The sequence below is a fragment of the Ovis aries genome, chromosome 4 (assembly GCF_016772045.2).
Source record: "Ovis aries strain OAR_USU_Benz2616 breed Rambouillet chromosome 4, ARS-UI_Ramb_v3.0, whole genome shotgun sequence".
NCBI classification, from domain to species: Eukaryota; Metazoa; Chordata; class Mammalia; order Artiodactyla; family Bovidae; genus Ovis; species Ovis aries.
The window spans coordinates 114532205-114555481 of record NC_056057.1 but is presented as its reverse complement, the minus strand read 5'-3'; the positions used below and the strand labels follow the sequence as shown (position 1 = coordinate 114555481).

The following is a 23277-nucleotide window of genomic DNA, read 5'->3' as shown; positions in this document are numbered from 1 at the left end:
CATAATGGCTTCTAGACTTTATTCCTCCTATGTACCTGCCTCTAATACCAGTTATTTTTGTTTGTCCTTGCTGTTGTGAAATGCTCAGAGTAGAAGATTCTTGAGTTGGCAGAGGCTAGTAAAGTGACTGTCACCCAGTTTAAAGGTCTTCATGCATCAAAGATGCAAAAACTTCATCAGAGTCAAAGTATCTAAGCATCATTTCCTCTCTATGGAAGCATGATCTTCCCCCACATCAGAAAAATAAGAATCATGAGGAGGACATGAATTCATAATAAATTTCATCTTTATTATTTTACTCAACTGAATATATTTACACACACCTTCCAGAATTTATTAAGGGCTATACATGTATTAATGATGACAGTCAGTCTATGCTCTTATAAATGGGTTAATCTTGAGATAATCTGAAATTTTGAAATTTTGAAAAAGCAGATGACATAGATCATGTCCTCAAAACATATATAAAGAGGTTAGTATTGAAAACATCTGACCTTACACCTAACTGGCAGATTTCATAGTTCTCATTTATCACCCACACTAGGTAGCTCTCAACATAATCTGCCTAGCCGTAAATAGGAACCAAGAAGCAACCTTAAGTATGGAGACACCCATGCCAATGAGGGGCAGAAAGGCAGAAAGACACTGGAATGTCAGTGCTACACTGGCCCCAAACTGCTTACTCCTGGATTTCTTGACATAAGACATGCAATAAACCCTTAACTTGTTTAAGCCATTATTATTTGAGTTCCTAAGCCTTGGGGAGGGGATTCTCAGTTGGCTCAGTGGTAAAGAATCCATCTGCCAATGCAGGAGACACAGGAGACTTCGGTTCATTCTCTGGGTTGGGAAGATCCCTTGCAGGAAGAAATGGCAACCCACCCCAGTATTCTTGCCTGGAAAATCCTATGAACAAAGGAGCCTGTCCACAGTAGGCTATAGTCCGTGGGATCATAAAGAGTTGAACATGACTGAGCATGGATGCACAAGCCTCAGGGAATGGGATGGGGGTGGAGAGAAAGAGAAAGGGAGACGAAGAGGGAAAGGTATGCAAAGGAGTTTTCAGTAACTTTTTCTGAAAATTCTAGAGGAAATCTAGAATTTTACTTAGAATTTTAAATTTTACAAGATTATCTAATTAGCAACTTTACCATGCTTCTAATTTTTGTTCTAGTCTGTGTCACCATGAATGATTAGCAATAAAGTCTTTTGATACTTCACAGATTCATGTCCATTTCCTCAGGGGGAGCAAAGGAGGGTAGACTGGGTACCACTTTCCACTCCAGCTTGGAACAAGGAAAGAAGTAAGAAGTAACCACATGAGGAAAAGAAGGTCCTGAGAGCACCCCTGGGGGAGATGGGGAGCTGGGAGAACCTGGCAAGCAGTGCCCAGCAACAGAGAGGCTCCCAGAAGTCCAACTTCTCCATTCTGCCATGCCCAGGAGTTAGCAGGACATTGTCTTACTCTCGTGCAGCTGAATCCCCTGGTTCTCATGTGACTATCTGAATTCTGACCCCAAGCTCTCCTTGGCCTTAGTCCCAGTGTCTGTCCTGACTCCAGTCTACCTACACAGGTGAAGTGATTCTTGTGACTTGACTCTGATCCTTAATATCAGCCTAATATCTGAAGCCCTTTAGCAGATTTCCCTACCTTATTTCTTCTTTCTCCTTTATTATCCCCTACTATATGCCCCGTCTGACTACTTATTTACCTACAAAGAGCTGAAGCATCACAAGCTGAGATGCATTCATCTCTCAAGCTCTCAAAGTCATGGTCCCTCTTCCCATCCCCCTGCCATGCCTCCCCCATGCTTGTAGCCTGAGGGTATCTTCAACTTAAAGAGACCCCATTTCATTTTCCTGGAAACGTTCCTTTAAATGACAGTAATTTGGAGAACTTTCCCTGAATATTTTTCTTATTTTTGCTTACATCCAATTTATGGCAATTTTTATTCTGTCCCCCGCAATTTATCACTTTACTGGCCATTGTCAAAAGCTCTGCTGCCTGGTCTTCCCTGGCTTGGCCAGTTTCTTTGTTATTAAAAGCACAATATCTCCCCTCACATTTTTTAATTATGCTCTTAAGATGCTTGTTATCTGTGTTATTAACATAATCATCAAGGTTCCCAGTCTCTAGCTCTTCCTTCCAGGTGAACAGCACGATCGTGTATTTCATAACTTCTGCTCCAAAGATGCGCTCTAGGTCCACCACTGCCTTTTTGTCCCCTGTAGTGATCCGTCCCAGCTGTAACACCACAACCAGAACTGTACTCCCTTCTTTATAGTAGGACCTACAGTCCTTGACTGCCTTCTCGAGCTGGGATAGGTCCCCTTCAGCTCTGGACTCCTGACAGAGTGGTGGAGTGTCCACAACCACAACATCCTGCCCATTCCATGTTCTCCTGCCGACGTGGCAGCTCATAGTGACTGGCTGTGCTTTCAGCTGAGAGTGGAACTCCGGGCTCCCGAGGATGGTGTTCCCAGTGGCACTCTTCCCAGCCCCGCTCTTCCCCACGAGGATAATGCACAGGGGCTCTGTTGAAAAGAAATCAGGAGACATTACCCTATAAATGAGATCAGAGATGCACAGAGCTCTTACAATACATATTATTGGGGTTTTCCTTATGACTTCGCACTTGTACCACGATCTCAGTCTTCCATTCAGGCCTCATAGTTCTCAATTTTGAATTTTACCAAGTTACTAATATCCACCTCAAAACAAAGATAGAAACCTATCTGATGCTCTTCTCTCCAGGAGAAATTATTGAATTATTTATCCTGAACCCACAATCTCATAGTTATACTTACAGGATTTAAAAGAAATGTATATCTTAAGTCCCTCTCTCATACCCTGAGAAAGTGTGGTTACCACCTACCTCTACAATCTGGTCTCACTTCCCCATTCCACATCTAGAGGTGTGAGCCCTTCATCTCCATCAAGACCACGCCCCTTGGTTTCCTCACAAGTAGATGCTCAGTTCTACATCCTTCCTTCAAGTTGCTAGTGTACCCTCTGGAGCATTCTGCTCAGTCATCTAAACTCTATCCACTTTCCAAAGCCTGTTTCAAGTCAGGCTTCCTCCACGCAGCCCCTCTGACTTTCCCATGTGCCTGTGCTTTTAGGATCTCCATTAAGAATGTGAAAGGGCACACCGAACAGATACGCTCCTTTTGGTCTGATGTTCTTTTCAAGTGAGGATCTTTGAAGCAGAAGAGAATGGGATGAATAGAACTAGGCTGGAAGAATCCCAGCTCAGGTCAATAGAACTTGTAGCACTGAGTAGATGCGGACTTTTGCTTAAGCTGTGGGTAGGGTAGTGTGGTTGGATTAATCAAACCCACGTAGGGCCATGTGGGGTATGACCCTCGGGAGCACCCAGGCTCCCTGTGCTTGTCCAGTAAAATGGCCCCCCTTCTCCAACAGAGGGAAGAGTAAAGAGCCAGGAGGCAGTCCTGGATCCTTTGTTCTACTCTTCTCTTCTTCCTCCGCTCTCCTCTCCTCCCCTCCCTCTGCCTCTACCTTTCCCCTGCCTTGACCTCTTTATCCACTCTCTTGGTTCTTTACTATCTCATCACCAGCACTAAGTGCTAAGCTCTGGGCAACAGATACACTGCAGGGAAGACAAGAGACTGGAAAAGGTCAACTTTTTCCCTCAAGATGTTCACCATCTAGTTGAAGGGATGGGAGAAGAGTCAGGAGAGAATTAGAGACCACGTCAGGACTTCCAGGTGGCTCAGATGGTAAAGAATCTGCCTGCAATGCAGGAGACCCAGGTTTGATCCCTGGGTCAGGAAGATTCCCTGGAGAAGGGAATAGAAACCCACTCCAGTATTCTTGCCTGGAGAATCCCATGGACAGAGGAACCTGTGGGCTACAGTCCATGGGGCCACAGAGTCAGACATGACTGAGTGACTAACACTTACTTACTTACAGTACAGTGCATGGAAAGGCACATAAGTTTAGTAAAAGGCAGGCTTCCCTAGAGGCTCAGTGGTAAAGAATCTGCCTGCCAATACAGGAGACACGGGTTCGATCCCTGATCTGGGAAGATCTCATATGCCACGATTACTGTGCTTGTGCTCTAGAGCCCAGGAGCCGAAACTACTGAGCCCACCACAATTAGAAAGTAGCCCCTGATCATTCTCTGAAACTAGAGAAAAGCCTTGGCGGCAACAAAGACCCAGAACAGCCATAAATAAATAGTTTAGTCCCTGGTGACTCAAGACAGTAAAGAGTCTGCCCACAATGTGGGAGACCCAAGTTTGGGAAGATCCCCTGCAGGAGGGCATGGCAACCCACTCTAGTTTTCTTGCCTGGAGAATCCCATGGACACAGGGGCCTGGAGGGCTATAGTCCATGGGGTCACAAAGAGTCAGGCACCACTGAGCAGGCATACATGTGGAGTTATTTCTGCTTCCCAGCAGGAGTGCAACATTGGGATCCCAGGCTGGAAGAAGAGGCTGAGTCAGGAAAGAAGCTGCAAGAGGCAAGCCCAGCTCTGAAACATTTGCAAGAAGGCTGGGGGCACCCATGCCGTGTCCAGAGCCTCTGCTGGTGCTGCTGCTAAGTTGTTTCAGTTGTGTCCGACTCTGTGCAACCCCAGAGACGGCAGCCTACCAGGCTCCCCCGTCCCTGGGATTCTCCAGGCAAGAACACTGGAGTGGGTTGCCATTTCCTCCTCCAGTATGTAGGTGCTGGTGCTGCACCTACTCACAAATGTTTGAAACTCCCTTGGGGACAAATTGTGGGCCCCAGCCTCAGCTAGGGCTCCAGGATGCATTATTTTTTTCCAGCTTTTTCCAAAAAAATATTTATTTTTAATTGGAGGATAGTTGCTTTACAATATTGTGTTGATTTCCGGCGTACATCAACATGAATCAGCCATAGGTATATATATATGGCCCTTCCCTCTTGAACCTCCCACCCCATCTCACCCCTCTAGATTGCTGCTGAGCCCTGGTTTGAATTCCCTGAGTCATACAGCAAATTCCCACTAGCTAGCTATCTTACCTAGGGTAATGTATATGTTTCCATGCTACAATCTCTCCATTCATCCCACCCTTTCCTCCCCACCCCTGCCATGTTCACAGGTCTATTCTCTGTGTCTGCATCTCCATTGCTGCCCTGCAAATAGGTTCATCAGCACCATCTTTCTAGATTCTGTATATATGCATTAATAAACGATAATTGTTTTTCTCTTTTTGACTTACTTCACTTTGTATTCTAGGTTCATCCACCTCATTAAAACGGACTCAAATGTATTCCTTTCCATGGCTGAGTAATATTCCATTGTATATATGTATCACAACTTCTTTATCCATTCATCTGTTGATGGACATCTAGATTGCTTCCATGTCCTAGCTATTGTAAACAGTGCTGCAACTCAATACCAGAAAAACAAACGACCCAATCAAAAAGTGGACAGAAGACCTAAGCTGGCATTTCTCCAAAGAAGACATACAGATAGCTAATAGACACATGAAAAGATGCTCAACATTGCTCATTGTTACAGGATGAGTTTTTGTTCTAACTTATCTAGATAATTTTCCACTTTATTTTGATGCATGATGCATTCAAAAGAATACAGATATGAGCTTAACAGTTTTTAAGGATTATCTTACCATGTGGATAGTCCTTCCTCTGAAATGTGTCTTCATTCACAGAAGCCTAGAAAGAGAACAAAAAGGGGAAATGAGGCACACAGATCTAAAATCTCAGTTTTTCACAAAGTAAAGGAATGGAGACACAAGTATGTAATTCAGAGTAATTTGATAATTAGGATGTGATCAAATCATGGTCATGGTCACGGTCATGGTCCCTGCTAGCCTGTGTAGTTTTGTTCATGATGAAACTAATCTTAGGACCCCACTGTTGCTACTGCTGCAATAGGCTTCCCAGAAGTAAGAAGGTTGTGTTTCTCTTTGTTTATCTCTTTCTGACTTACTTCAGTCTGTATCTAGGTTCAGTTACCTGTATTCTAAGTTCATCCACCTCAATAAAACTGACTCAAAGGTCTTCCTTTCTATGGCTGAATAATATTCCATTGTATATATGTACCACAGCTTCTTTATCCATTCATCTTTTGACTGACATCTAGATTGCTTCCATATCTAGGTGGGTTTGTGGGGCTCAGACGAGCCCCACGAATCCCATCTCACCCAGGAATTTTTCCTAAAGCACTTTCTAACTTTACTTCCCCGCAGTCCCCACTGTGAGCCATCAGGGAAGCCCATACTATTACTCCACTAGTAAGGTAATTCTTTCCAAAGTCTCCCAGGGTTCTTGCTATTCCTGGAGAAAATCCAGAAGCTTAGGAGAGCTTCTGGACTCCCTAGAAGAAGAAACTAGTCAAGTGAGGCCTGTGCAGTGCCTTTGAAGGACATGGAAGGGAGGAGATTGGAAATGAAGTTTCCCATGTTATCCCCAAGGTCTTCTTCCTTCACTGCACCCCCAAGAGAGAGATGACACTTCAAACGTGAAATCCAGCAGTTTGGATCCTTCCCCATCCAGACAGGCAACTGGAGACAATGAAAGATGGACAGTCAAACACACAATTAACATCCCCTTCACCTTCCTAGAGAAGCCTCACTCCCCACAGTTAAACTGGTATGAAATCATGGAACTTCCCTAGTGGTCCAGTGGTTAAGAATCTGCCTGAAAATGCAAAGGACATGGGCTTAATCCCTGGTTCAGGAAGATTCCATATGCTGCAGGGCAACTAAGCCCAGGTGCCACAGTTACTAAGCCTGTGCTCTAGAGTTCAAGTCCCAAAGCTACTGAAGCCCGTGATACTCTAGAGTCCGTGATCCACAAAAAGAGAAGCCACTGAAATGAGATGCCCGTGCACTGCAACTAGAGTAGCCCCCACTTGTCACAACTAGAAAAAGCCCACGGGTGACAATGAAGACCCAGCACAGCCAAAAATGAAAAATAAATAAATAAAATGTTTCTTAAATTGGCATGAAATCAGAAGTCTTAAAATCAACTAAAATAGCACTCCACCTATTTGTGTGAAATGGGTGGGTGCAGGAAGGGAAAGGCCCAAGAATGAATGAGGGGGGAAATTGTTAGTAGAGTAATTGTAAAATAGTACAGGCAAGACTCCTTAAGAGTCCCTTGGAGAGCAAGGAGATCCAACCAGTCCATCCTAAAGGAAATCAGTCCTGAATAGTCATTGGAAGGACTGATGCTGAAGCTGAAACTCCAATACTTTGGCCACCTGATGTGAAGAACTGACTCATTTGAAAAGACCCTGAGGCTGGGAAAGATTGAAGGTGGGAGCAGAAGGGGACAACAGAGGATGAGATGGTTGGATGGCCTCACCGACTCGATGGACATGAGTTTGAGTAAACTTCGAGAGTTGGTGTTGGACAGGGAGGCCTGGCATGCTGCAGTCCATGGGGTCACAAAGAGTCAGACATGACTGAGCGACTGAACTGAACAGGCAAGAGAAGAGGCTGACCTGGATTAGATGGTAGTCATGGTGACAGAGAGAAGCAGGTGGTTTCCAGGTGCCTCAGTCACACAAGATGATGATGCCCTGGAAGCCAAATGCCAGCTGGCAGTGGTATCAAAGCTGACATCTGAGCTTAGGTTTGAAGAGAATGGTGAGCAGGATAGTCATTGGCGGGATTGAGAAGAGAACTGAAGTAGAACAGATTTCAGAGGGAAAAACAAAAGTCTGGACATGTTAATTTTGAGATCCGTCAAGAGGGCAACGTCAAATAGCAATCGGATGGATAAAGGAATCAGAACTCAGAAGAAGGACCTAGACTGAAGGGATTAACTTGGAAACTATTAGCTATAGCTAAAGCTCAAAGCTGTAAAAATGTGGAATTACCTGAGGGAGAAAAAAGTGTGAAGAATGGAGGAAGGGCTTGAACCAAGCCCTGAAAATGTCAGCTGTTAGAGGTCGCCTGAGCAACTTCACTTTCACTTTTCACTTTCACGCATTGGAGAAGGAAATGGCAACCCACTCCAGTGTTCTCGCCTGGAGAATCCCAGGGACAGAGGAGCCGAGTGGGCTGCCGTCTATGGGGTCACACAGAGTCAGACACGACTGAAGTGGCTTAGCAGCAGCAGCAGAGGTCATAGAGGTGGATTCAGCAACCTCTTCGGTAGCAAGAGAGGAGAAGAAAACAAGGAGAGTGTGGTTTTACTGAAGCCAAGGGAAGAGAGGGTCTAATGAGTCATTTGTGTGTCCAGTACTATGAAGGTTAAAGTCAGAAAAGGACTTAAATGTATCTATTAATTTGCCAGTAAAGTAGCCTCATCTTCCCAGTTTATGGATAAATGTCCCCTTGTTGCTGTCGTTGTTTAGTCGATAAGTCGTGCCCGCCATTTCTGTGACCTCATGGACTGTAGCCTGCCAGACTCCCCTGTCCATGGGATTTCCCAGGTAAGAGTACTGGAGTGGGTTGCCGTGTCCTTAAAAAACAAAATTCTATGCAACATTTCACTTATTTGTGCCTTTATCTCACCAGCTCTAACAACAGAGATCCTTGGAGACCTTAACAAGAATTCTCACCTGGAATCTACTGTCTTCATCCCTTAAGTTCACTGTGTATGGTCCTTTGTTTTTCACCAAATCCTCGACCTTGCCGAGGAGCTCCTTCACCTGGGCATCCTGCTCATCCTTACTTGCCTTGTTGTTGAAAGCGCAGTATTGACCACTAGAGCGCTGAACCAAGTCCCGAATAGATGTGGTGTTTTTAACGTAGTCCTCCAGCGAGCCCTCCTCGTCCTTCCGAGTGAAGATGATAATGGTGTGCTTCCTGGCTTTCTCATCAAACACATTCTGAATGCGCTTGGCTGTTTGTCTGTCCTCCACCGTATAGTTGCCAAGGGGAATTACCAGAAGCAGGGCGTGGAGGCTGGGAGCCGAGAGCTCCAAGCAGCGCTTAATGTTATCCGAAGAGAAAATGTCAGGGGTGTCGATGACCACAACCTCCCTCCCCTGCGTGACCCCACTCCCTCTCTGGCAGCTTCTAGTCACCGGCTGCTCACTGAACCTGGACTCGAACTCGGCTTTGCCCAGAATGCTGTTTCCTGTGGCACTTTTCCCTGCGCCTCGCTTCCCTAAGAGAAGAAGCCTCACATCCATCCTGGAGGAGCCCCGCTTTGACTCGCTCTCCTGACTTGGGCTTCGAGTGCTTCTGCTGGGACAAAAAAGCAACACATCAGTAATCAAAGCTCAGCTGGTAAAGAATCTGCCTGCAATGTGGGAGACCTGGGTTCGATCCCTGGGTTGGGAAGATCCCCTGGAAAAGGAAAAGGCTACCCACTCCAGTATTCTGGCCTGGACAATTCCATGGACTACAGTCCTTGGGGTCGCAAAGAGTCGGACACGACTGAGCCACTTTCACTTTCAGTAATCAACTCACAGAATGAATAGAGGAACAGCATGAAAGTACCTTCTCTTTCTGACTCTTTTCTCTGAGAATTTGGACAACGGAAGTCCTAGATTCAGACTAGATGGGGACAAGGAATCTTGTTTCCAGATTCTTCTCTGTGCTCTTGTCTCTAAAACAAACTCAGGCTCTCGCTAGACCTCAACTCAGAGCTGGGTATTTCACCACCCTCCAGTGTCCTTTTTGAAAAGCAGACTGGGAGGAGTGGGGTTTATGAAGTTAGAAGTGTTTGTTGTAAAATTTGGGAAAACCTCAAAAATAGTGAAGGAGAAAATAAAATTCATCTGTACTCCCAACACCAAAAAAAAAAAAAGCAAAAACAAAATAAATTTAAAAATAAATCCATATTGGTAAAAATGTCAAAATATTGTTGATTGCCTAAACAAACACCAACCCTTTCTCTATACACATCACCAGCTCTACATGCTGGAGGAAATCTACACACTCACTGAGATACACAGGACAAAGGTCCCCTTTTTAAAAAAGGAGAGGGGGGACACAGATGGCCATGTGCTAATTAATCCCTGTTGTGACCAAATGCATTACTTTACCTGGTACAGGGCTTAGCCAGTGTAACTAAGGACCTTGTGATGGGGAGATATCCTTGGGTCACTGTGGTGGTGGTAGTTTAGTCGCTAGGTTGCGTCCAACTCTTGGCAAACCCATGGACTGTAGCCTGCCAGGCTCCTCTGTCATGGGTTTCTCCAGCCAAGAATACTGGAGTGGGTTGCCATTTCCTTTTCCAGGGGATCTTCCCAACCCAGGAATCAAACCTGGGTCTCCTGCATTGCAGGCATACTATTTACCGACTTAGCTAAGAGGGTCACTGAGGTGGGCCCAATATAATCACGTTATGAGAGGTTCTAGAGTGAGAAGAGATGGGAGAACAGAAGCAGAGATCAGAGACAGAGAGGCTCGAAAATGCTACTCTGTTGACTTTAAAGATGGAGGAAGAGGTCATGAGCCAAGCTGGAAAAAGCAAGAAAACAGATTCTCAGGATCACAGCCCTACCCAGCACCTTGATTTTAGGACTTGCAACTTCCAGAGCTGTCAAATAATAAATCTTTGGGTTTTGAGCAATTAAGTTTGTGTCAATTTGTAACAGCATCAGTAGGAAACTAATACACTGTCTCCCAACTTCCCTTCCAGCTAAGGGTATCCATGGGACCCCCTTCTCCCTGGTGAGAGCTCAGGGAATACTTGCTTGGGCCTTCTGGAAATGCTATTGTTTTCCTGATGGTAGGGGCAGACTCAAGTCGAGAGCTCCTGTTGTCACCCCTTGCCCCTTCTTCTTGCATGAAATTTTAATGTGATTGCAGGAATCACAGCAGATATTGTGGGCAATGAGGCAACAAATAAGAGGGAGGAGAAGTCAACGTTCATCACCAAGCTAAAGGTGGCAGAGCAGAAAGATAAAGAGGGTCCCCAATGATGTCACTGAGCTGCCAGAACACCCTCGAGACCCCTTGGTTAAATAAACAATTAATAGTCTTATAAGTTAAGCTGCTGCTACTCAAAACGGGATTCACAGACTAGCAATATTGCCACCAACTGAGTCCTTGTTAGAAACGTAGAGTCCTGGGCCCACCCCAGCCCCCTGCATCAGCACCTGCAGTTTCACAAATTCCAGGTGATTCCCATGAACCTTCACGTTTGAGAAGCCAGGGTGGGAGTCACCTTTAGTTCCTAACTGACTCAGAATCCACAGAAAGAGCCAAGCTTCCTCATCCATTCCTCCAGTAGTCCATCTTTCCCAGATGATTCTGTCAGGTACCAGGGACCCCTATTGTCCAAGTGTGCCCCAAGGTTCTCTGTTGTGTCCCCTGGATTTGGTCTATTTGTGAACCAGAAAGCCTTAATCACCAAAATCAATATGACTTCATTAGTATAGTTTTAAAATAAAATTAAATAAGCTACTTTTCTGATAGAGCAAGTCCCAACCCCTTGCACATGTTCAATTTTTTCTTGCTACTCTCAGCATTTTTATCTTCTCTAGAACTTTTCAATCAGTTGTCACTTTCCTGATGAAATGCTGAACATTATTGCATTGAATTCACAGCTTTGGTTGAGAAGAACTGACATCTCAATGCTGCTGCTTTTTGTTGATCAGTTTTAAATATGTTCTAATTTCAACTGTGATTTCTTTCCAACCCATAAATTTTAAAAAGTGATTATTAAACATATTATGTGATTATTAAACACATTGGGAGACTATCTTTTTATTGATTTTTGAACATTATTGCTCTATGGTCAGAGAACAACATCTGTATGAAATAGCTGTCACTGGTAGAGGTTTACTTTTTGGCCAAATGAAATTTTTGTAAATGTCTCCTGTGGGCCTGGAAGGAATGTGTGGCCTGTAATCATAGGTGCCTTTCACAATCAGGGACCCCACCTCACGTCTGCTCCCTTAGTTCCAGTCCCCTAGTATCCACCCCCACCTCCTGTCTGCCTGGAAACCCTCCATTTTACACCACGAGATGGCAACCCACTCCAGTGTTCTTGCCTGGAGAATCCCAGGGATGGGTGAGCCTGGTGGGCTGCCGTCTATGTGGTCACACAGAGTCGGACACGACTGAACTGACACAGCAGCAGCAGCAGCAGCAGCAGCAGCATGTTCCCTCCGTGTCAAGCCCCTCCTGGTTTTTCCAGATTGAACTGGACTTCCGCAATAACTTAACTTCCTGCTTCTACCCTTCTCCTAGAATCTGTCATCCTTCTACACTCAGAGACAGACGGTATCACTCATCAGCCCCAAGTCCCCCAGTGGCCTCCTACCCATTCAAAGAACAGGTAAAGCCTTCACAGTGGCATCACCAACTCGATGGACATGAGTTTGAGCAAGCTCTGGGAGCTGGTGATGGACAGGGAGGCCTGGCGTGCTGTAGTCCATGGGGTCGCAAAGAGTCGGACACGACTAAGTGACTGAACTGAACAAGACCCTGCCCGATCTGGCCTCATCCACCACCTGTTTCCACCTTGCTTGTCTGCCTCCCTGATAGTCCTCAAATATGTGACCTTGGGGCTTCATGCTGGTGGCTCACCTGAGCTAGAACATCCTCCCCCCACACTCATGCCAGGCAAATTCACTCCCTTTAGGTCTCCACCAGACCTGTCTGTGTGGTTCAAGAAGCCTTCTTCAGTCATCCTATATTTAAAAGCTACTCTCCCCCCACACCCTGAAAACACACCCCATCTCCCTGCCCTGATTTATTTTTCTTAACAGCACCCACTTTCAATGAAAGGTGCATTCACTTGCTTATCGCTTTCTTGTTTTGTCTCCCCATTACTAGAAGGAACTTGTTCTGTTTCATTCACTAGCATATCTACAACGTCAAGAAGACATTCAATAAATACTCGCTATGGCTGAGCAGATGGTTACTGACTTGAAGGACAAGGAACCACAGCTGAAGAAAGTGAAGGAGAAAAGCCCTTATTCTGTGCAGCTATTTTGAAAGTTCCCGCCTCTTACGAGAAGAGTATTGGTGGACTGTGAGGAAGGAATCAGAGAAGGTAGCAAAGGAAGGACATACACCTGCCCTCAAGAAGCTTCACCTTAGAGGAAATACAGGGCTGAGCTGAGGAGAAGCTCATCAGGGCCATGGCTGGAGGCCTGGGCTCCTCCCTACAGGCATCTGCTGAATCTCCACATGATGCAAGAGGCAAAGCCCATCTCAGCTCAAAACACGCACCTCCAAGGTTACGGCAAGGAGAGAAGCCCAGTCACTGTTGGGACTCTTGTTCTATGTCCCTGAGTCCTAATATTATGTCTGGCATATAGTATATGCTCAGTGAATGGTGTGAAATAAATGGTGAGAGTGACAGATGTGAGGAAAGGAAGAAAAATTGTTTCTAGAAGTGGAGAGGGAGACTGAAGTGATGCCCCTTTGAATAATAAATAATAAAAGAGTAATAATTTGAATAACCTTGAATAATAAAAGAGAAGTGACTTTACATTGTTTCCTGATCAAGTGAAGAAGTGGTATATTTTTGTACATTAAATTTTTTAAAAGATGAGTGAGTAAATAAGCTTGAGGAAGCAGAGACCTTCAGCAGGCCAAAGAAAAAAGGAATTTATTTCCCAAGTACACATCATTGTTTCATATGGTTCCTCATCATGGTGAACTGGATGAGTCTTTATTAGACTCCCTCCAGCCAATGATGCCATATTAAATCAAAAATAATTTTCTTTCCCTCTGTGTGTGTGTGTGTGTGTGTATATGTGTGTGTGTATATATATATATATATATATATATATATATATATATATATATATAATTGCCCAATCTGTACCATTTTCTCCCAAGGGTACAGAAAATCCTTTTAAGGACAAAAGGGAACCAACCCACCCCTACTCTCTCCTTGATAACTCACATTTTCTCATCATCTCCCAGACCACTCTGGAGATACCAACAGAGCAACAGAGAGAAAAAGACACACAGACATTCTCTAGAACTCCTGTTGACATTCTGAGGCAGCCTCCACCTTCTTCTCAGGATATAGCCCAAGGGGGAACATGGCTTCAGGCATCCATCCAACTAAAGCTTCCTCCCATATCAAGGGCAGTCCACATGCACAGAAAAAGATTGTCAGAGAAGGTTCTGGAACCCTTCTTGGAGAGACCTCAGTCCCAGCCCAGCAGGAGGAAGGAAAAGAGTTCACAGGTGACAGCCTAGGAGGCTTAATTTTAGATAAAATCTGAAAATATGTTGGCTTTCTGACCAAACACTGACCACTTTCAATGCACAGTTAATGGAATCTGAATTGTGCAAGGGTTGGGAAATACTTTAAAAAAAATTTTTTTTTTTTTAGCTTTTGAACCGTGGTGTTGGAGAAGACTCTTGAGAGTCCCTTGGACTGCAAGGAGATCCAACCAGCCCATCCTAAAGGAAATCAGTCCAGAATGCTCACTGGAAGGACTGATGCTGACGCTCCAATAGTTTGGCCACCTGATTCAAAGAACTGACTCATTGGAAAAGACCCTGATGCTGGGAAAGACTGAGGGCGAGAGGAGAAGGGGACCACAGAGGATGAGATGGTTGGATGGCATCACCGACTCAAGGGACGTGAGTCTGAGTAGACTCTGGGAGTTAGTGATGCACAGGGAAGCCTGGCATGCTGCAGTCCATGGGGTCACAAAGAGTCGGACACGACTGAGAGATAGAACTGAACTGAACTGGGAAATAACAGGAAAGTGAATGTGGAAAATCAGTGTCCAAATGGCCAGGTTCCCTGCCCCCTGCTTCTCAAGGAGGCAGGCAGCTATTGCTGAATTCCTGAGGGAGGGGCTGGGGGATGGTACTCTGTGTCACAGTCGTGAAATTAGGTAATTCGAAGAGAGGGTCCCCTTGTTTTTCTTCCGGCCTTCATCTCAGCCTTAGGTGGGGAGAGTAGCCCCTCCCAGACCTGCCCCTTCCTGGGAAGGCTGCCCTCGGGCATGACTCCTGGGACGGCGGGAACCACTGGGTCCTTGGCCCCGCAAGCTGGAGCGGGAGGGACATCCCAGAGCCACTGAAAACATGCCCTCCAGGTGGCCATGCCCAGCCCTGGGGGTCGGCCGCCTTCCCCTGCCCCATCCCCGCCCCCTGCCCCGTGCCCAGGTATCCCCGCCGCACACGCACCTCGGTCCAGTGCCCTGGTCTCTCACAGCCTCAGCGCCGCCGGGTCCCGCCGGCCGCTGCGCTGGGTGAGGCGGCCGCTCGGTCTGCTCAGGGGATGGTGGAGCCGCGCGGGTAGAGCAGGGCAGAGTCAGGAGCACTTCGGAGGAGGAAGAGGTTTCTACAGATAGGTTTCGAGGGCGGTGGGAGGGGAAGTTCAGTAAAGCGACGCCAGATCAGCAGGGTGAGGACGTCAGGATCAGGGACAGCGCCCACCCAGCTCGGCGCGCCCACAGGCAGGGGTCCCTGCGGGACCGAGGGGCTGAGCCTCATCCGAGCTTCCGAAGGGGTCTTCGGAGGAGAAGGCTGGCTGTGCCCAGGGCCCAGGACGGGGTGCCTCTGGCGGCAGCGCCAGCGGTGGGGAGGGCCCGCAGGTCCCCGCCCCCAGCCTTCCTCTGGATGCGGGTGGAAACCCGCAAACACTGCTTACCTTCCCCCACCGCGTCCCTGCCCTCCTTCCGCCCTGCAGCAGCGCTCCCGGCTTGCTGTAACAGCGGCTCTCCTGCCTCCGAGGTGGGGTCTCTCCTTGAATCCCATCCCCGGAGAAACTGGGGCCTCGGACCCGCGCTGCTTCCCGGAGGAAGTCAAGTTCTTTGCCCAGAGCTAGTCAAACGTTTGAAATGCTAGACCTATTCCTGCTTTCTGGAGAGCTTTTTATCATAAATGGATGTTGAATTTTGTCAAAGGCTTTCTCTGCATCTATTGAGGTAATCATATGGCTTTTATTTTTCAACTTGTTAAAGTGGTGTATTATATTGATTGATTTGTGGATATTGAAGAATCCTTGCATCCCTGGGATAAAGCCCACTTGGTCATGGTGTATGATCTTTTTAATGTGTTGTTGGATTCTGATTGCTAGAATGTTGTTAAGGATTTTTGCATCTATGTTCATCAGTGATATTGGCCTGTAGTTTTCTTTTTGTGTGTCATCTTTGTCAGGTTTTGGGATTAGGGTGATGGTGGCCTCATAGAACGAGTTTGGAAGTTTACCTTCCTCTGCAATTTTCTGGAAGAGTTTGAGTAGAATAGGTGTTAGCTCTTCTCTAAATGTTTGGTAGAATTCAGCTGTGAAGTTGTCTGGACCTGGGCTTTTGTTTGCTGGAAGATTTCTGATTATAGTTTCAATTTCCGTGCTTGTGATGGGTCTGTTAAGATTTTCTATTTCTTCCTGGTTCAGTTTTGGAAAGTTGTACTTTTCTAAGAATGTGTCCATTTCTTCCACGTTGTCCAATTTATTGGCATATAATTGCTGATAGTAGTCTCATAAGAGACTGCTGTATTTCTGTGGTGTCTGTTGTGATCTCTCCATTTTCATTTCTAATTTTATTGATTTGATTTTTCTCCCTTTGTTTCTTGATGAGTCTGGCTAATGGTTTGTCAATTTTATTTATCCTCTAAAAGAACCAGCTTTTGGCTTTTTTGATTTTTGCTATGGTCTCTTCTTTCTCTTGCATTTATTTCTGCCCTAATTTTTAAGATTTCTTTCCTTCTACTAACCCTGGAGTTCTTCATTTCTTCCTTTTCTAGTTGCTTTAGGTGTAGAGTTAGGTTATTTATTTGACTTTTTTCTTGTTTCTTGAGGTATGCCTGTATTGCTATGAACCTTCCCCTGAGCACTGCTTTTACAGTGTCCCACAAGTTTTGGGTTGTATGTGTTTTCATTTTCATTCATATTTATGCATATTTTAATTTCTTTTTGATTTCTTCTGTGATTTGTTGGTTATTCAGCAGCATGTTGTTCAGCCTCCATATGTTGGCATTTTTAATAGTTTTTCTCCTGTAATTGAGATCTAATCTTACTGCATTGTGGTCAGAAAAGATGCTTGGAATAATTCCAATTTTTTTAAAATTTACCGGCTAGGTTTATGGCCCAGGATGTGATCTATCTTGGAGAAGGTTCCGTGTGCGCTTGAGAAAAAGGTGAAATTCATTGTTTTGGGGTGAAATGTCCTATAGATATCAATTAGGTCTAACTGGTCTATCGTATCATTTAAAGTTTGTGTTTCCTCCGATGCTTTCCTAGAGTTCATAAAACGAAACACTTTTTCCTGAGACATAAGCGTTCAAAGCTTCTTACTAAAAGAGGAGGTCAAATGCAGAGGAAGACCTTATTTTATTTTATCGTGGTTAAAAAAAAAAAAAAAACAAAAACAAAAAAACCTCACACTGTGTAACTCTGGATCCACTATCTTGGCCATTTTGAAGTGTACAGCTTAGCAGCATCATGTGTCTTCTCCATGTTGTGTAGAGTTCCAGAACTTTTCCATCAGAAAACCTGAAGCCCCAGGCCCATTCGATGAGAATGCCCCTCCTCCAGCCCTAGGTAACCACCTTCTACTTTCTGTGTCTATGATTTTGGACAACTTTGGATACTTCTTGATGGTGTTTGTCCTCTGTGACTGACTTTTTCCTCTTACCTTAATGTCCTTGCAGTGAGAGGACTTTCAGTAACCATGCAGAGACCCTTGAGCTCACATTGCTACACCAGGCTGCAGTCCTTGAAATGTCTGAGGTGTGTTGAGCCTCCAGGGACCAACCCGTGGAAGGAGAAGCAGTGGGAACTGCACCGGGTTTGAGGGGCTGCTCTGTCCCCGTGGGGTCCCCCTCCCCTCTGGGCTGGTCTTCAAGTTCATTCTGCCACCAAGAGGGACACACTTGGAGGGGAAACTGACAAAGGCTCGCCCATCCCCTATCCTACTTGTTGCTGTTCAGTTGCTCAGTGATGTCTGAGTCTTTGTGACCCCATGGACTGCAGCATGCTAGGCCTCCCTGTCAATCACCAACTCCCAGAGTTCACTCACACTCATGTCCATTTATTCAGTGATGCCATCCAACCACCTCATCCTCTGTCATTCCCTTCTCCTCCTGCCCTCAATCTTTCCCAGCATCAGATCTTTTCCAATGAGTCAGTTCTTCACATCAGTTGGCCAAATGGTCGGAGATTCAACTTCAGCATCAGTCCATCCAATGAATATTCAGGGTTAACTTCCTTTAGGAGTGATTGGTTGGATCTCCTTGCTGTCCAAGGGACTCTCAAGAGTCTTCTCCAGCACCACTCCTTAGTAAGGAGGACCCTCTTCCAAGAAGACTCTCTCCATCTCCATGGGGCACTGGGTCATTTCACATAAAATCAACTTATTAAAAACCATCAGGTAGAAGCTTGCCACTCGGTCAGTCAACATCCCAGCTGTGTCACTGTAGGAAGTGGTGGTCAGGTCATGGCAGGGTCACAGGCCTGATGGGATATCATGTCCCCCAAATTGAGAAGACAATGAACTGAGATGAAGAAAACTCCCTCCTTCTTAGATGAAACAGAAGCTGTGGGGAGCACTCCGAGGAAAACCAAAGCTTCAAATAACTCACCATGATTTAGCAAGTTGGTTATTTGCTGAGCTGACCAGTTTGCAAAATGATCTTCAACACATCACTTCCTGGGGAATGGACCTCTTCAGGGAAGGTTCCTGGCTGGGCCCTGATCCAGGGAAGAATGGGACTTCTCTGCCCCCTAGTGGCCTTGGGGGTAATGACAAGGGCAGCATAACCACTCCCCAGAAGGCGGGAGGAGACTGGGAAGACAGAGTATGAGATGATTGGGTGGCATCACCGACTGGATGGTCATGAGTTTGAGCAATCTCTGGAAGTTGGTGAAGGACAGGGGAGCCTGGCCTGCTGCAGTCCATGGGGTCACAAAGAGTCGGACACCTCTTAGTGAATGAACAACAGTGATGAGGAGGCTGCCTTAGCGGGTGGGCAAAACCCTTCCACCCTCCGTTTTCCTCTTGAAGGCGTGGCTGGGAAGAGTCAGGCAGTTGTAAGCGGAGTCCTGTCTGTCTGCTAGGTTTCTTTGCCTGGCTTTTGGATCCTGCTTCAAACTGGCTGTTCCGGGGCCTGTTGGGAGAAGTGTGATGGGAGACGGTCAACTGGAGGGCTTTTCTGGTGTCTTCTCTTCCTAGGCCATTGCAGCAGGCGTTGGGGCCATTGTCCACAAGAAGCGCCGGGGCAAACTCTCAGTGAGTCAGGCATCCTCTGCCCCACCTTGTCCTCTGTCCCCCTACGATGTCTGTTTTCCTGCTCTATTTTTCTCTTTGCTCCAGTGGTTTCAAATATCCTAAGATCTTTCCTGGAGGGGTAGGGAGGGTTTATCCCGGGCCAGGAAGCTGGGGAAGAGGAGGTTGGTTTGAGGCTGGGACCCCACGGCTCTGCCATCCATGGAGGGGGACCGCCTCTTGAACCTCTCTCTTCTAGGGCTGCGCATCAGGTCTGCTCACCCTGGCTGGCATCCCCACAGCCGTGGCCGCTGTCGTCTTCTGTGTGAATAGCTTCCTCTGGGAAGATGATGGCTTCTATGACATCAGCTCTGTGTGTGATTCCTTAGTCCCTGTCACCCCTACCTCTTGGTACCAGCGAAGAAGTTCCTATTCATCGTGGGAGGAGGAGGACTGCAGAAGATACATGCAAATGCTGATGGTGAGAAAGGAGAGTCAGTCTCCCAAGAACACATCACAGCTGTAAATTGGGGGACTGGGGCACCAGAGGGCAGAGATGGAGGCCCTCTGAGCGTGGACCTCATCTGAGGTTGTTGGTTCGGGAGGTTTTAACTTAAACTGAAGACACCGTTCAGATGTCTGGGCATGATCATTCCCTGAATCAAAGGGGATGAGGAGCAAAGAAGAGACAGGATATCATGAGCAACCCTTCCGTCTTTCCTGGTGTGTGACTGCTATCACTCATCCCCTGCCAGGTAACACACGGCCCCCAAATGCAGTGACTTAACACTGCAGTTGGTTAGTATGTCTCACATTCTGTGGGTTGACTAGGCTCACACGGGCAGTCCTCACTTGGGTTTTCTCAGGCAGTTGCAGTCATGGGTCAGTTGGGTGTGAAGTCATCCAGGAACTTGATTGGCTGGACTGCCAAGATGGCACACTCACATGTCAAGGTGCTCAGCTGGGGAGTACCAGCCAGGGAGGCTACAATGGCTTCTCTGTGTGGCTTGGGCAACCGGGTCACAATAGGCAGCATCCCACTGTGAGCATTTTAAGATGTAGGCAAAGGAAGCTGCCAGGCCCTAGTGTCACTTCCACTGTATGTTGTTGATCAAAGCATTCCCAGGCTTTGATTCCAGATTCCAGGGGGTTGAGCAATAGTCTCCACCTCGTCACAGGGCGTGGTAAGGTCACCCTGCAGACAAGCAAATGGGATGGAGACTGGCTGCCCCTGTGGTTGGAAAATGCAGTCTGCTTCTGGGTGAGAAGGAGTTAGTTGAACAGACTCTGATACCTCCTAGCAAGATGAGAGTAACAGAGGAATCACGGGAGCTGACTCCTGACGGTAACTTTTTTTTCCCCTTTATCTTTAGGATTTGTTCCTAGGAATCTGTGCTCTGCTCCTGGCTATCTGTGTTCTGCAGGTCATTGTGTCCTTGGCTTCCCTGGGCGTGGGTCTTCGAAGCTTCTGTGGCCAGAGCTCCCGGGCCCTGGTGAGCTGTTAGGGAGAAAGATCTCCTGGAGGAAGAAATGGCAACCCACTCCAATATTCTTGTCTGGAGAATCCCAGAGACAGAGGAGCCCGGCGGGCTACGGTCCACTGCGTCACAAAGACTCAGACACGACTGAAGCGACTGAGCACACACATCATGCAGGGAAAGAGCGGGTCTGGCTGGTGTGGCTCTAGGGAACCACAGCAGGGCAGGAACACGGCTGAGCCAAGGTCATGCCCCCCCCCCCCCACTCAGCCTTTGCCTGTGCTGGGCTCTGCCCTTCGCTGTCTGGGTAAGGTGACCCCATCACTTTGACCTGGGTTAACATCTGCCTCCCCCGCTTCTTTGCTCTCAGTTCCCCACTTTCTCTCTTTTCTGGCCTAGATCTTGTCTAGCTCCCCTTCTTCCATCAACTTTTCCTTCCCTCCTTCTTTCCTTTGCCTGATTGCCAAATGGAGCTGACTCTGTCCCATCCTTTTCCTCCTTTCCTCCCGAGGATTGATTTTCTTCCTGTTTTTTTTTTTTTTTTTTCCAGCAGGATGAGGAAGGGTCAGAGAGGAATCTGCTGGGGGAGAATTCAGTGCCCCCCTCCCCCTCCAAGGAGAAGACCACGGCTGTCATTGTACTGTGAGCAGCCAGAGACCCTTGCCTGGGCTCTGCATGTCCCTCCCGAGTCACCCAGCGTCCCTCACTGCCCTGTCCCACAGACTTGCTTCCACTTTTCTTCTCCCCACCCTCACCCACTGTGGCCACTCCAGGGTCTTCCATTCAGCAAACAGGTATTGTCATGTTTCCCCCAGTGCTGATTAAACAGAAGCAACCCAAAAAAATGATTTTGTGCTGAAAAGATGTAGTCTTCTTTTGCTAATATACCTGGTGCATTGATACTCATGAAATTAAATGACAATTACGTATGAGAGCCAACCAGTCTGTCCTAAAGGAAATCAGTCCTGAATGTTCATTGGAAGGAATGATGCTGAAGCTGAAACTGCAATACTTTGGCTACCTGATGAATAGAACTGACTCATTGGAAAAGACCCTGATGCTGGGAAAGACTGAAGGCAGGAGGAGAAAGGGGCGACAGAGGATGAGATGGCTGGATGGCATCGCCGACTCAATGGACATGAGTTTGAGTAAGCTCCAAGTGTTGGTGATAGAAAGGGAGGCCTGGCATGCTGCAGTCCATGGGGTAGCAAAGAGTCAGACATGACTGAGTGACTGAACTGACTGACTGATGTATCATATGGAAACTGGATCTGAATAAGACTAAATTTTCGTTCTGCTCTATATGCCAAGTGCAAAAACTCCTTTTGACGATTTCCTTCTGTTCAAAGTAAAGCAAAAATAGCTAGCATTTTTTTACCTATTGTCATTAAGCATCTATAACGGATCTGTGGGCTTTATGGAGCCAGTGAGACATGGACCGAGATCACTGCCTCCCTCCCTCCCTTTCCTCCTGCCCTTCCTCTTCCTCCCCCTCTGTCTTTTTACTTTCTTTCCTTCCTCCTTCCCTCCCTTCCTTCTTTTCTTTCTTCTCTGTCTCCTCCATCTCTTTCTTACTCTCTTCTTTTTTGCAGTAATTACTGTTGGTTCTCTCACTACACACACACACACCATACACAAGTACACCTGTTATTCACCTCTCATGGTAAATGATATGACCGATAAGGTTTTTACTTTTAAAATTTTCTATGTACAATATAAATATATAGATATAAGCATTTCTGTTATGGAACCAGATTCATTTGGCCAACACACAGCAAGCATCACCAAATGCCAAGATGCTGAGGTTTGCATCAGAGAAGGCATTTATATGAGACAGCCAAGTGAGGAGACGGGAGAATGAATCTCAAATATGCCTCCCGAAGGCAAGGGTCTTGAAGTCTTTGTGGGGTAGAGAAGCAGGGTGGTCTTATGTGTGGAGAAAGGTGACTGGAAGTGGGGAAAGGTGAGGTAGCTGGCACTCTGTACCAGCGTGTCTGATTTATGGGCTTCGTCACGGGATGCATGTCCAAAAATGGAGGCACTAGCATGACCAGAGGGTGGAGTGTTCTGATGTCAAAAGGTCATTCACTGGACCCCCATGCAGGCTGAGTTTTAGGGTTGGTGGTCCCAATCTGTCTTAGCCAGCTTGAACTGGACAGGGGCTGACTCCAAGTCCTGGAAAACAACCTATGCCACTGTTACTACAAGCTTCCCTTGTGGCTCAGACAGTAAAGAATCTGCCTGCCGTGTAGGAGACCTGGGTTCGATCTCTGGGTCAGGAAGATCCCCTGGAGAAGGAAATGGCCACCCACTCCAGTATTCTTGCCTGGAGAATTCCGTGGACAGAGGAGCCTGGTGGGCTACAGTTTATGGGGTCACAGTCAGACACGACTGAAGCAACTTAGCAGCAGCAGCAGCAGCAGCATAGTTAATTTATAATGTATTATATTCAGGGTTTTTGGTGTATTTTCAGTAAACTTGATTTTTAAAAAAGTTTAATTTTTATTTTATTTAAATTTTATATTGGAGTATAGTTGATTTATTAAGTCTAATGATTTTGAGATTCATCCATGTTGTTGTGCATCAGTAGCTCATTTCTTTTTATTTAGAAGTTACATTCCATTGTGTGGATATACCACAGTTTCTTCATCTGATCACCTGTTGATGGATATTTGGGTTGTTCCTGGTTTTGGACCACCACAGGTAAAGCATCTGTAAATAGTCAGGAGGTACAGGTCTCTATG

At 46.4% G+C, this 23277-nt stretch overlaps 2 protein-coding genes across 11 annotated transcripts; one reads left to right on the top strand and one right to left on the bottom strand.

The window, feature by feature from the left end:
- Positions 1-268: 268 nt before the first annotated feature.
- Positions 269-15168, bottom strand: LOC101109425 (GTPase IMAP family member 8-like). 2 transcript variants are annotated; one of them, XM_042249031.2, is made up of 4 exons: positions 15034-15168; positions 8529-9159; positions 5623-5668; positions 269-2535 (listed from the first exon to the last, which is right to left on the bottom strand). In XM_042249031.2, exons 2-4 carry the CDS (start codon positions 9102-9104, stop codon positions 1853-1855), a joined length of 1305 nt encoding a protein of 434 aa, XP_042104965.1. In that variant the 5' UTR covers positions 9105-9159; positions 15034-15168; the 3' UTR covers positions 269-1852. The 2 variants fall into 2 exon arrangements, with proteins under 2 accessions (XP_042104965.1, XP_027824784.1); XM_027968983.3 differs by having other exon boundaries at positions 8529-9156.
- Positions 15169-15507: 339 nt separating this feature from the next.
- On the top strand, positions 15508-21381 carry LOC114114576 (transmembrane protein 176B-like). 9 transcript variants are annotated; one of them, XM_042249037.1, is made up of 9 exons: positions 15508-15776; positions 16931-16989; positions 17318-17392; positions 17503-17581; positions 18376-18589; positions 19023-19079; positions 19315-19536; positions 20429-20548; positions 21084-21381. In XM_042249037.1, exons 5-9 carry the CDS (start codon positions 18479-18481, stop codon positions 21177-21179), a joined length of 606 nt encoding a protein of 201 aa, XP_042104971.1. In that variant the 5' UTR covers positions 15508-15776; positions 16931-16989; positions 17318-17392; positions 17503-17581; positions 18376-18478; the 3' UTR covers positions 21180-21381. The 9 variants fall into 9 exon arrangements, with proteins under 9 accessions (XP_042104971.1, XP_042104974.1, XP_042104972.1 ...); XM_042249040.1 differs by lacking the exon at positions 16931-16989 and having other exon boundaries at positions 18376-18526; XM_042249038.1 differs by lacking the exon at positions 16931-16989 and having other exon boundaries at positions 21087-21381.
- The last annotated feature ends 1896 nt before the right edge of the window (positions 21382-23277 follow it).